The sequence below is a fragment of the Chiloscyllium plagiosum genome, unplaced genomic scaffold (genome assembly GCF_037043375.1).
Source record: "Chiloscyllium plagiosum isolate Xiang-an unplaced genomic scaffold, Cpla_swu_hap1 HiC_scaffold_36, whole genome shotgun sequence".
Taxonomy (NCBI): domain Eukaryota; kingdom Metazoa; phylum Chordata; class Chondrichthyes; order Orectolobiformes; family Hemiscylliidae; genus Chiloscyllium; species Chiloscyllium plagiosum.
Genome location: NW_028270174.1, coordinates 13447574 through 13460403, shown reverse-complemented (window position 1 = coordinate 13460403; position 12830 = coordinate 13447574). Strand labels below are relative to the sequence as shown.

Sequence of the window (12830 nt, the reverse complement as noted above, 5' to 3'; positions counted from 1 at the left end):
ATGTGGTGAAACGGTTAAAAATTATGTCCCAATACATGTGTGAATCTAACCAGAATGGAGGTGTTGCTTAGTCCCGTGTGAATCTTCTTATCTGTATGTAACCAGAATGGAATGTGTTTTTTAGCCTTGCTCTGCTGTTCACATGAATGTTTATATCTGGAAGGGAGTATATCAGCTGGAAAAGTCTCCAGTTCGGTGAGTCTGCTCCGGGGTTACGTTTAACCGCCGAGCGTGGGTTGTTGGCAACCGCTCTACGAGAACTGACGGCTCCCAGTTTTTGTAACATGTAGAGTGAGTATAAGCCAGACCCGTTGTGCGACACTGCGGGGAATAAAATGCCCATATTCTAGCAGTCTCGCCTCTTGGTCGTTTGTTCTGTGTCAGACTACTCTCCTACGAACCTGACCTTGAGAATTTTTTTTAAAACATTTGGCGTAGTCGGCAGGATCAATCGCAATTGAGGAGAGATTTTGATACAGAACAATGTTTTGGAAAACGACTAAGAAACCAGAAGAACAAACTGTGGAGGTCCCGACCGTCCCGGGATGGCATGGATGTGGGCATGTACGTGGCAGTTTGTTTGAGAAAGGATCCCAGTCCTGCCGAAGAACCCCTTGCCTGGGGTACAGCGGAGGATGTGGGCATGTCCAAAAGGCTGAAGCGGAGTTAACAGAATTGAATGGGATTGAACTGAACTGAACTGAGTGGAACTGAAGTGAATCAAATTGAACGGAACAAAATGGAACTGAGCTAAATTGAATTGAAATGGACGGAACTGAATTGAATTACACTGAATTGACTGAACTGAAATTAACTGAAACGAATTGAACTGAATTAAGCATAATGTAACACATGTATTGGGCCAAGCAGTGGAATGTGGTGTAAAATTCCAAGCAGTGGAATGTGGTGAAACGGTTAAAAATTATGTCCCAATACATGTGTGAATCTAACCAGAATGGAGGTGTTGCTTAGTCCCGTGTGAATCTTCTTATCTGTATGTAACCAGAATGGAATGTGTTTTTTAGCCTTGCTCTGCTGTTCACATGAATGTTTATATCTGGAAGGGAGTATATCAGCTGGAAAAGTCTCCAGTTCGGTGAGTCTGCTCCGGGGTTACGTTTAACCGCCGAGCGTGGGTTGTTGGCAACCGCTCTACGAGAACTGACGGCTCCCAGTTTTTGTAACATGTAGAGTGAGTATAAGCCAGACCCGTTGTGCGACACTGCGGGGAATAAAATGCCCATATTCTAGCAGTCTCGCCTCTTGGTCGTTTGTTCTGTGTCAGACTACTCTCCTACGAACCTGACCTTGAGAATTTTTTTTAAAACACCTGCAAATGTTTGGACTGTGGGAGGAAACCAGAGCACCCAGAGGGAATCCCCACAGACGCAGGGAGAACGCACCAATGCCGCCTCAGTCATTAACACTGCTACCTCACAGTGACAGGGACCCAGTTCAATTCTGGCCTCTGGCGACTGTGCAAACTCCACACAGACGTCATCCCTGTGTCGGCGTGGATTCCCTCCAGGTGCTCCGGTTACCTCCCACAGTCCAAAGATGTGCAGGTTAGGTGATTTGGCTGTGCTAAATTGTCCATAGTGTTCAGGGATGTGTAGATTAGGTGTATTAGTCATAGGAAAAGTAAAGTAATAACACAGGGGAATGGGTGTGGGTGGGATACTCCTCTGAGAGTCAGTATGGACTTGTTGGGCCAAATGTTTCCACACTAGGGATTCTGTGATTCCACACAGACCGTTGCCCAAGGGTGGAATTGAACCCAAGCCCCTGGCGCTGTGATGCAGAAGTGCTAACCACTGAGCCAGCATACTGCCCCAATTCAGTTTGAAGAGGGAAGACTTGGTGCCAGCCTATGATATTTTAAATTTAAATAAGGGCAAATCTGTGGGATGCTGGTGGAGAGAATTGAAATACATTGGGACACTAGGCTAGGGGATACATTAATAATAAACTGTGGCAGGCATTTAAGGGGATATTTCAGAATACTCAGAATTTGTAAATACCTAACATACAGAAAACTTCCAAGAGCTAGACCCATTATCCTTGATTAACTAAAGAAGCAACTTTTTCATGCAGAGGGTGGTATGTGTATGGAATGAGCTGCCAGAGGAAGTGGGTGGAGACTGGTACAATTGCAACATTTAAGAGGCATTTGGATGGGTATATGAATAGGAAGGGTTTGGAGGGATATGGGCCGGGTGCTGGCAGGAGGGACTAGATTGGGTTGGGATATCTGGTCAGCATGGACAGGTTGGATCGAAGGGTCTGTTTCCATGCTGTACATCTCTATGACTCTTAAGGAAAAAGCATGTAACTGTAATGATGAGTGGTAGGTCAGACGATTGGATGGAATGTAAAGAACAGCAGAAAATTATTTAAGATTTTACATATCTTTGGACTGGAGAAGTTATATTTAAGAGTTATATTTAACAGTGCCCTCTCTTTTAAATTGTCCATTCCCTTAACTATTTTCTCTGCTTGTAACATATAATTTGTCATGCTGCCTTTCTGGTTGAATGATCCAGGTCTGTCCAGTCCTGTTTAATAATCTTGGCATGTGACACTAGTAATCAACCTTTTCTGTACTCCAGACTTATCATCCTTTGTCAGCCAACCCTGTTTCCTTATTCAAGGTGCAGTCTGACCAGAGAACATTCTTTCAGCTTCCTCTGCCTCTTGTTCTACATTTTTGTCTTTTAGACAAAGTCATAGAGGTGTACAGCACGGAAACAGACCCTTCGGTCCGGCATGTCCATGCCGACCAGATATCCTAACCTAATCTAGTTCCATTTGCCAGCACTTGGCCCATATCCCTCTAAATGCCTTCATATTCATAACCTATTCAGATATATTTTAAATGTTGGAATTGTACCAGCCTCCACAACAACTTCTGGCAGCTCATTCAATGAAAATGTTGCCCTTAGGTCCCCTTTAAATCTTTCCCCTGTCACCCAGGGAAAGGCTCTATCCATACCCCATGTGATTTTATAAACCTCTATAAGGTCACCCTTCAGCTTCCAATGCTCCAGGGAAAACAGCCCCAACCTATTCAGCTTCTCTCTATAGCTCAAACTCTGGCAGCATCCTTGTAAATCTTTTCTGAACCCTTTCACATTTCACAATATCCTTCCTATAGGAAGGAGACCAGAATTGCACACACTATTCCAAAATGTCTAACCAATGTCCTATGCAGCCACAACATGGCCTCCCAGGTCCTATACAGTCCTTAAACAACACCTGCCTTTGGATTTCCCCTCTTCAATACTCACTGCCTTCAATATTCATAGATACAACAATTAAACTGTTGTACTTTAGTCTCATTTTTCAAAAGCATACAGTTTTTGCACATGTCTTTCAATACACCTGTCGACTTTAGATACCTCGACTGAAATATTTACCTCATATCTTCTTAGGTTTTGGGAACTTTAATGCAGAAATTGTGTTGCTGGGAAAAAAAGTCATCTTTTCATTCAGGTGGCAGGTGGTCTCAAATCTGTAGAGATGTTGCCTTCGTGAATGCACGAGATAATGACTGACAGTTAACTACCAAATTTTATTTAAATTTCAGAACAGACAAGTTGACTCTAGTCAGGGAGTCACCCAGAGATTCACTGCCAGTTATTTTCGGAGTTTTTAGATTCCCCTACAGTGTGGAAACAAGCCCTTCGACCCAACAAGTCCACACCGACCCTCCAAAGAGTAACCCACCCAGACCCATTTCCCTCTGACTGATGCACCTAATGCTGTGGACAATTTAGCATGGCCAATTCACCTGACCTGCACATCTTTGGACTGTGGGAGGAAACCGGAGCACCCGGAGGAAACCCAGACAGACACTGGGAGAATGTGCAAACTCCACACAGACATGCACAACAAGGCTGGAATTGAACCTGGGACCCTGGTGCTCTGAGGGAGCAGTGCTAACCACTGAGCCACCGTGCCACCCAAGTTACTGGTCAGTCATTATTAACTGGTGCATTTTCCATGGTAGCACCTCTACTTGTCATCTAGTCAGCTGTCTCTTCACAAACTGTATAAATGTTGTTTTCCCTTTATTATTTCTTGTGAGTCGTCTTAATGAGTGCAAGATAGAAGATTTTGAGAGAATTGTTTCCTTTTCTAGCAATTCTTAAGTTTTGTCCTTATGGTTCAGCACTTTCCTCATTTAGATGCTGCTGAGTATATTGTCACACAAGTTAGGATATTTAATGCAAAATAGTTTGTAGTCAAAATATAACAAAGATTTAGGAGCTCTCTATCCATGCAGTAAAGTGACACACTAAAAATACTTATTTCATCATATTCTTTTCTTAGGCTTCTTAACAGTATCTTCACTGTGATGATATAACCTTGATGGATAAAGAAAGAAATTACTGAAGTCCTTATTTTGTGTATGTTCTACAGTTTTGATAGCTTTCTGATATTCATTAGAAAGCTGTGGAGATGTTTATTAGCAGATCAGTTACAGTGGGATTAGCTAGAAAGCCCCTGAGAGAGCTGGCAAGTTAGATTGTTCTTCATTGGTTACTTCTATGAAAAGACAATTGGGGAAAGGTGTAAAATAGGCAGCCAGACTTGACTGGTCAAGATACATGTCGTCTCAAGCTTCCTTGATAGGAAGTGATGTCGGTTGGTCGATTTTGAGAGAATGTCGTTATTTTACACTTTGTAGAGTATGCTCACATCGCTCTGAGCATTTGTTTTTTAGATCTATGAGAACATGTGAATGTGTGAATTAGGAGCTGACTGCTCAGCCCCTTGCGTACTCTACCATTCAACAAGATTGTGTTTGATGCAATTGCTCCATTTTCCTGGCTATCTCCAGTAAATTTCAGTTCCTAGTTAATCATGAATCTATTTACCTACACCTTAAAAGTATTCAAAGACTCTTCCACTGCTTATTTGGGAAGAGAATTCCAAAGACTCAACCATCTCAGAAAAAAACTTACCTTATCTTTGCTTAAAATGGATCACCCCTTATTTCAAGAGTGATCCATTGTTCTAGATGCCCCTACAAGAGGAAACATCCTTCATAGATATACCCTATCTAGACCCTTCAGGATCAATTTGCCTCTTCTAAACTCTAGTAGACACAAGTCTAGCCTGTCTAACCATTCCTTATAAGACAACCCACCCTTTCCAGGTAGTAATCAACTAAACTTACTCTGAACCACTTCCAGTGGATTTACATCCATCCTTAATCAAGGGGACCAATACTGTCACTACAGTTCAAGTATGGTGTCGTGAGCATCATGTATAACCAAAGCATAAACACCCCCCATGCCCCCATTTTTGTATTCCATTCCCATTGCAGTAAATGATGACACACTGTTGGCTTTTTGAGTCACTTGCTCTTAATGTTTAGATTTTAGATTAGATTAGATTACATTACAGTGTGGCAACAGGCCCTTCGGCCCAACAAGTCCACACCGACCCGCCGAAGCGCAACCCACCCATACCCCTACATTTACCCCTTAGCTAACACTACGGGCAATTTAGCATAGCCAATTTACCTGACCTGCACATCTTTGGACTGTGGGAGGAATGTGCACTAATGTTTTGCAGTTCATGAACAAGGATACTCAGATCCCTCTGCATATTGGAGCTCTGTAATCTCTGACAGTTTAGATAACATGCTTTCTTTTCATTCTTCCTGCCAAAATGAGCAATTGCATATTTTCCCACACTGTATTCCATTTGGCCAGAGGCATGGATAGTAAGTTTGCAGATGACACCACAACAAGTGGTACAGTGGACAGTGAAGTTTACCTCAGATTACAAAGAGATCTTGATCAATTGGGTCAATGGGCTGAGGAATGGCAGATGGAGTTTAATTTGGATACATGTGAGGTATTTCATTTTGGTAATATAAACAAAGACAGGACTTATACAATTAATGATAGAGCCCTGGGTAGTGTTGTAGAACAGGAAGACCTAGGGGTTCAGATACATAATTCCTTAAAATTTACGTCACAGACAGACAGGGATTAAGAAGGTGTTTAATACGCTTGCATTCAATGCTCAGACTTGAGTATAGGAGTAGGTTGTACAGGACATTGGTGAGGCCTCTAATGGAGTGCTGTGTGCAGTTCTGGTTGCCCTGTTATATGAAGGATATTATTAAACTGGAGGGGGTTCAAAAAAGATTCACCAGGATGATGCTGGGAATGGAAGGTTTGAGATATAAAAATAGACTGGAAAGAGTGCACTCAGTTTAGGAGGTTGAGGGGTGACCTCAGAGGTTTACAAAATCATGAGGGTCTTAGATCAGGTGAATGACAAGGGTCTTTTCCCGAGGGAGGAGGAGTTCAAAACTAGGGGGAATATTTTTAAGTGGGAAGAGAAAAATTTAAAAAGGACATTAGGGCCAACATTTTTACACAGTGGTTCATGTGTGGAATGATCTGCCAGAGAAAGTAGTGCATGCGGGTACAGTTATGACATTTAAAAGACATTTGAGTAAGTACATGTATAGGAAAAGCCATAGGACAAGCTCAGGCAGGTGGGACTGGTTTAGTTTGGGAACATGGTCGGCATGGACTGATTGGACCAAAGGGTCTGTTTCCATGTTGTATGAATCTATGGTGGAGCAGCAATGGCAAGAGTTTCTGGGAGTAATTCGGGAGACACTGCAGAAATTCAAGCTGTGGAAGAAGGAACATACTGACCGGAGGATGAGGCCACCATGACTGATAGGTGAAGTCAGCAACAGCTAAGAAACAAAAGAAAAAGCGTACAATGTGGTGAAAATTAGGGGGAAGCCTTTTAAAATCCAACAGAGGACAATCAAAAAAACAATAAGGGGGAGAAGATGAAATATGTAGTTAAGCCAGCTCGTTATATAAAACTGTACATATAAAAAGATTGCAAGAGGTTATTTTATGTATCGAAAATATGAGAGGCAAGAGTGGTCAGTGAACCACTGGAAAATGAGGCTGGAGTGGTAGTAATGGATAACAAAAAAGTGGTGGAGGAACTGAATAGGTACTTTGCATCAGTTTTTACAGTGGAAGACACTAGAAACATACCAGAACTTCACGAGTAGGTGAGCAGAGGTGAGTGCAATGGCAGTCACCAAGGAATAGGTTCTGAGGAAGCTGAAAAGTCTGAAGGTAGACAAATAACCTGGACCAGATGGACTACAGCCCAGAATTCTGAAGGAGATAGCAGAGGAGATTGTGGAAACATTGGTGGTGACCTTTCAGAAAGTGAGTCATGCCGGGTCCATGGCTACTGTAACACCTTGTTTAAGAAAGGAGGAAGGCAGAAGACAGTAAATTCCAGGCTGGTTAGCCTGATCTCGCTTGTTTGGTAAAATTTTAGAATCAGTTGTCAAGGGTGAGGTTGCTAACCACTTCTTTCAAAGCCGACAAATGAAGTCCATCAGGATATGGGGACTCGTCGCCCTGCAACTGCAATAATTTGCTCAGTGCCATTTTGTTGGTGATTGGTATTTGCTTGAGTTTCTCCCTCCCATTTCCTGATCTACAGCTATTTTTGGAATGTTAGCTTGTATCCACTCTGACAAAGACATTGCAAAATACCTGTTGATTCCTCTGCCCTGTTGGTTCCCAGTTGTAGCTCTTAGTAGGTTTTAATTAAAGTGCACCACCATAAAAACGAGACATAGACAAGGTAAATACCTCAGATTTAAAACGTAGATATTTGATGAACAGAGTCGAGAGTGGGGAGCTGGAAAAGAAGAGCAGGAGAATGGACATTTTGGGTATAAGCTCTCCATCATCCTGGTGATGGACTTATGCCCGAAACGTCAATTCTCCTGCTCCTCGGATGTTGCCTGAACTGCTGTGCTTTTCCAGCACCACAGTCTCAACTCTGATCTCCAGCATCTGCAGTCCTCACTTTCTCCCATATTTGATAAACAGCATTGTGACCCACGTCAGCATCTGCATAACAACAGTTCAGGGAACTTTGGGGAGAAATGTCTTATCCTTTTGGAAATTTAAAGAATTATCAGTGATTTGATGAGCAATTCGCTTCTTGTATATTGAGGTAATTAAGTGGATCTTTTGCACAGTCTGGCGAACAAATGTACCTGAGGCCAGATCAAAGGAAAGGTTATTGGAAAACAGGCTTGAAGTTTCAAAACTTGAGCTTTCATTTGATTTTTATTATCAAAATACAAGTTTGTTGCTTCGTAAAAACCAGGAAAAATGAGCAGTTTAATTTTGTTTAATTCAAACATTGCACATGTTTCTCATTGCAGGTTCAATGGCACTGCAGATCCCGCATGATTGCAGGGGCTAACTTCTACATAGTGGGCCGAGACCCTGCAGGTATGCCTCATCCAGAGACTAAGAAGGACCTGTATGAACCAACGCATGGGGCAAAGGTTCTGACCATGGCCCCAGGCCTCCTGTCCCTGGAAATCATCCCATTTCGCGTCGCTGCCTACAACAAGGTGAAAAAATGCATGGACTATTATGACCCTGAACAGTAAGTATGGGATTTTGTTGCATGGTGAATGCAATTGCTTCAGTCATCATGACTGTTTAGAAGTTAGAGGTTCCTCTTGGGCTTGTAAAAGCAGATATAATGGAGGGAAAATATAATAACCTTTTTAATAAGGGAAATATTGTAAAGCAGTTCATCCACCCGGGCCAGCTGAAACAACTGAACACTTCATATATGGATGATATGTTTATCGTTTAAATTGCAGCATTAACTTCACTTAGTTCAAACCTTGTAATAAAACAGCTAAATTTGCTGCCAATACGTTTTGCAGAAATGCACTGTGCTTTAGCAGCTTTCCCATTGCCACATGACCTTAATTTTGGAGTACTGTATCCAGTACAACATAATATTTCAGTAAGTACTGGGGCATTGTCTGCCTGATTACCAGTGCAGATCTCTAGCTATTTTTACTCAACCTGTACACTGATGTAATTACTTGCCTCTGGAGCAGATGGTCTCCTGGCTGAGAGGTAGGGGCGCTACCACTGTGTCACAAGAGCCCTCTGCTAGGTAGATACTTATATTTAAGGCATGCAGACTCAATGGGATCCGTTAAAATGGAGGACTTTTTTTATGACCGATCAAAAATCAATAAATCAACCTGAAGTATTGATATGCCATTATTGGGATCAATGGTGTTCTGCTGCTCCTGTGTCTTGTACAGTTGTACTGGGCGTTAAGTTGCTATAGGCAGATGATACTCTGAGATGGTGCTGGCACGGTAGATGGTGTTCAGGTTCATCAGAGCCAATGTGCTCAAGGCTGGTGGTATTGTTTTCTCTGGACTGGGACTCCTAGTGGTGGTAGTGGCGCTCGGTGCTGTTGTGTCCTGGAGTCACGGCATTGTCGTTGTTATTCCTGGAGCCGGACTCCTCGAGGGATGGAACACCTTGCAGATACCTTGATGAACAGAAGAGAAATTCTTATTGAAGTAATTTATTTTTATACTTATTGTAACTCAAAATAGCACCAGATTGTGGCGACCAAATTTCTCAATGTATCTTGAAGATACATGTGACAATAAATAAATTATTTACTCATTCACTTTCTGTACATAGTGACATAGTGAGAAAGTGCAAGTTGGAATTCAATGAGCAATGGCCCAGCTGTTGGCAATGAACTACAAGGAAAATGGCATCAGTTGTGCCATAGTATTTCACTTGAAAGGTCTCCTTTGTGGTCTTGGATAGAGAGAAAATATGCAGGACATCTACTGACACCACTACATCAGGCAATGATTTGGGAGTGGGTCAAGAGCTGCAGTCAAACAATATTTTAAGGCAAACACCGTTTTACTCAGGAAGCACCAAAGCAAACAAATTCTATGTATGTAAGTTAGCTCACTGAGCTGGAAAGTTTGTTTTCAGATGTTTCGTCACCATACTAGGTAACATCAGTGTAGGTAACATCAGTGAGAGTCTCCAGTGAAGCGCTTGGTGGAATGTCTTGCCTCTCTATTTATAGGTCTTGGTTTCTTAAGGTGGGTGATGGAGCGTATTTACAAAGTCTGCTAATGCAAACAAATAGAACTGGTGGATAAGATCAATCCTAGACAGCTACATAAAAGCACTCTCTGTTCTGAACTTGATTATTCTGGGAAGTTTTCACTCTTGTCCATCCTGGTCAGGAGTAGTGATGTACAGTTGTAAAATGACCCATTCTGTCTTCTGTACAAGATGAACTATATTTTACAGAATATTTATTTAGAAGATTGGAAATGTACTTGAAAGGGAAAATGCTGTGGCGAAATGGGGAAATTAAGAGGCGCTTTCGGAAAGCTAGTGCAAGTCTGATAAGACAAATCGTGTCCCTCCTTGGATCTGCTAAGATTACGTTGGAATGTGTACACTAATAATTAATAACATTTTCCAACTTTGATGATTGCCTAACAAATAACTGGTGTAAATTATTTTGAGCACTGTTACAGGCAAACGAGAGTCTTGTGTTCTCAAAGTTCTTACCTTCAGAATGACAAGTGCACAAAGGGTTAAAATGAAAAAATTCAGCAAAACACCAGTGTGATAGTGCATTGTGATGAATGCAGGTTTACATTTCCAGTTTCCGTTGCATTATTTTATACAGGTGAGATCTGCAGACCTGGTACTTTCCAATAGGAAAAGGCTCCCTAGGCTGCTCTTGCATGCCTCATAACAAGCAATGTTAATCGCATTGGTGGAGGGCTAGAAACAGATTGCCCACCCACCATCTCAGCTGCAAACCAGGGTTTACCACAAGGGGAGAAAGGAGAAATTAGAGGCTAACAAACCCTCAAAAAAAGTCTTTAAAAAGATGTTTCAAGAGGGAAGTGATCTCATTAGAAAAGGGCTGCACTGAATTAGCTCTAAAGAAGTTGCTGTTTTGGCTTCATGCTATGAAAGCTTTACAGTCTCACCCAGCCTATTATATAAATTGTTTACTGCCTTTTTGGTTTGAAATGAAGGAAATAAATATGCTAGAACTAAAGATACAGGATTTGATGCAAAATGCATTTTTTATTGAGCGACTCAGATCCCTTTTGTTTAATTCCTGTGTTTCATTTTCTCATTTAAAGTCATGAAGATTTTGACTTCATCTCTGGAACACGCATGCGTAAGTTGGCACAGGAAGGAGTGAATCCACCCGAAGGCTTCATGGCACCGAAAGCCTGGGCAGTTCTGACTGAATATTACAAATCCTTGGAGAAGGCCTAGATGGGAGCAGTGATGAGACTGAACAGTTCTTTAATTGATAGCAGGGGACCACACACACAGCAAGTGTTCCAGCAGTACTGGCGCTAGTTAGAAACCAGTGTTCATTCTTAAGCTGTATCACTGTCTGCGCAAGTCTTATGAGCTTTATTTTATAACGGAAGGGCTGAGTTTTCAATTGGAACAATTTTTAAGAATGACATTGTTTACTAAGATTACTTAGCTTTTGTTTAACTGTTGTTAAATTTTAATTATGTTTCTGTATTTGGTAGCTGGGTGTACAATATAAAGTAGGCTTGGCTAACCTTGAACTATTCATTCCTTCTGTCCTGAATCTTGTGTTTGGGGCAGTGTTTTATCTTTAGTTACAGTAGTTAAATTTGAGGGGAAAAGGGAAACCTGTCTTATACTCAGTTATCGTGCATACAGTTACACAGGAGTTTGAAGAAGAAGCTGATGAACATTGTACTTTTCATTCTTCATTCATGACAGCAAGTCAGCTGATAAGTGGCCATACTGCTAAACATATCCCTGTCATTAGCACTTTGAATCAGATAGCCGTCACGCTCTCTTCCTGTAGAGATTCCCTTGGCGGTTAAGCTAATGTAATCTGCAAATCGTGGAAGATGGATTTAGAATGGACATATGTACAGTGATTTGAAATTTACGGTTGATTTTTACTTTGGACCAGCTACTTGTGCTGACTTGCAGCAAATCGCCATGAATGAAGGTGTTCCTGGTGAAGTTCAATGGTGTCTTGCTTTTAATCGTTGGGAATGCGGTGAAAAAAATCTGCAAGGCTTCTAAACTTGGCCATAAAACATCAGATTGAATGTAGTACAGTCAGTTGATATGCTTGTGGCATGATTGGTATTGTAATTTGTGGATTTACTAGTTACAATTGCCTTGTATGCAACTGTTTTAAAAAGTGCACTTGATATCTGTCAATGCCTAAGTAATAAAGACCGTGTTCCATTCAACTTGAAGATCTTTGAATCATTTTGGTTCCTAAATTCATCTTTGCATTTTGGAGGTGTAATCACTGAAAGCCTTAAAACAGTTTTCTTTGGTTGTTTGGATTCAGCTTTGCAAGTGCTTCAAACCTTTTTTGTCTGTGATTTTTGAGAGCGCGTACCAGTTTGGATTCCACCAAAATCTTCCTTACTTGCCTCTTATTGGCGTGTTTCTTCCCTCCATTCTCTATCTCCTTTGTCTGCACTCTCCACCACCCCCCACATCTCCCTCTCTCTGTCTCTCTCTCTCTGTTTTTCTCTCTCTCTCTCTCTCTCTCTTCAGATACTGAGTAACATCAGAGTATGATTGTCATGGTGTCTGCAACTTTATGATATCTCATGTCAATTGTTATCCCCTGCTTGGTCTCCTGGGTTCCACAGGCAACTCATTCCAGCCAAACCCATTCTTGACATCTATCTTGCTAGGCCATGGAATTGTCAGTAATAAATCATGACTATCCTAACCCATTACATTCTTACATGGCAATGTTTCTTTGTGACTGTTAACAGAAGCTGAGAGGCTTAACTCTAGCCAAAAGCTAAAGGCAGATTTTTTTTTATTTGAGCCAGCCAAACGGTGAAACGCATGGCAGAAAGCAGCTGAGTCAGTTTAACTTAATTGTAAATTATGTATGGG

General features: G+C 41.6%; 1 protein-coding gene across 1 annotated transcript in view; it reads left to right on the top strand.

The window, feature by feature from the left end:
• papss1 (3'-phosphoadenosine 5'-phosphosulfate synthase 1) overlaps positions 1 to 12160 on the top strand; it is a 48019-nt gene extending 35859 nt beyond the window's left edge. Inside the window, exons 10-11 of the mRNA XM_043673962.2 lie at positions 8246 to 8475; positions 11045 to 12160. Of these exons, the coding sequence (XP_043529897.2) occupies positions 8246 to 8475; positions 11045 to 11183 (369 nt within the window). The 3' untranslated portion in view covers positions 11184 to 12160. The remainder of the gene's footprint in view (positions 1 to 8245; positions 8476 to 11044) is intronic.
• The last annotated feature ends 670 nt before the right edge of the window (positions 12161 to 12830 follow it).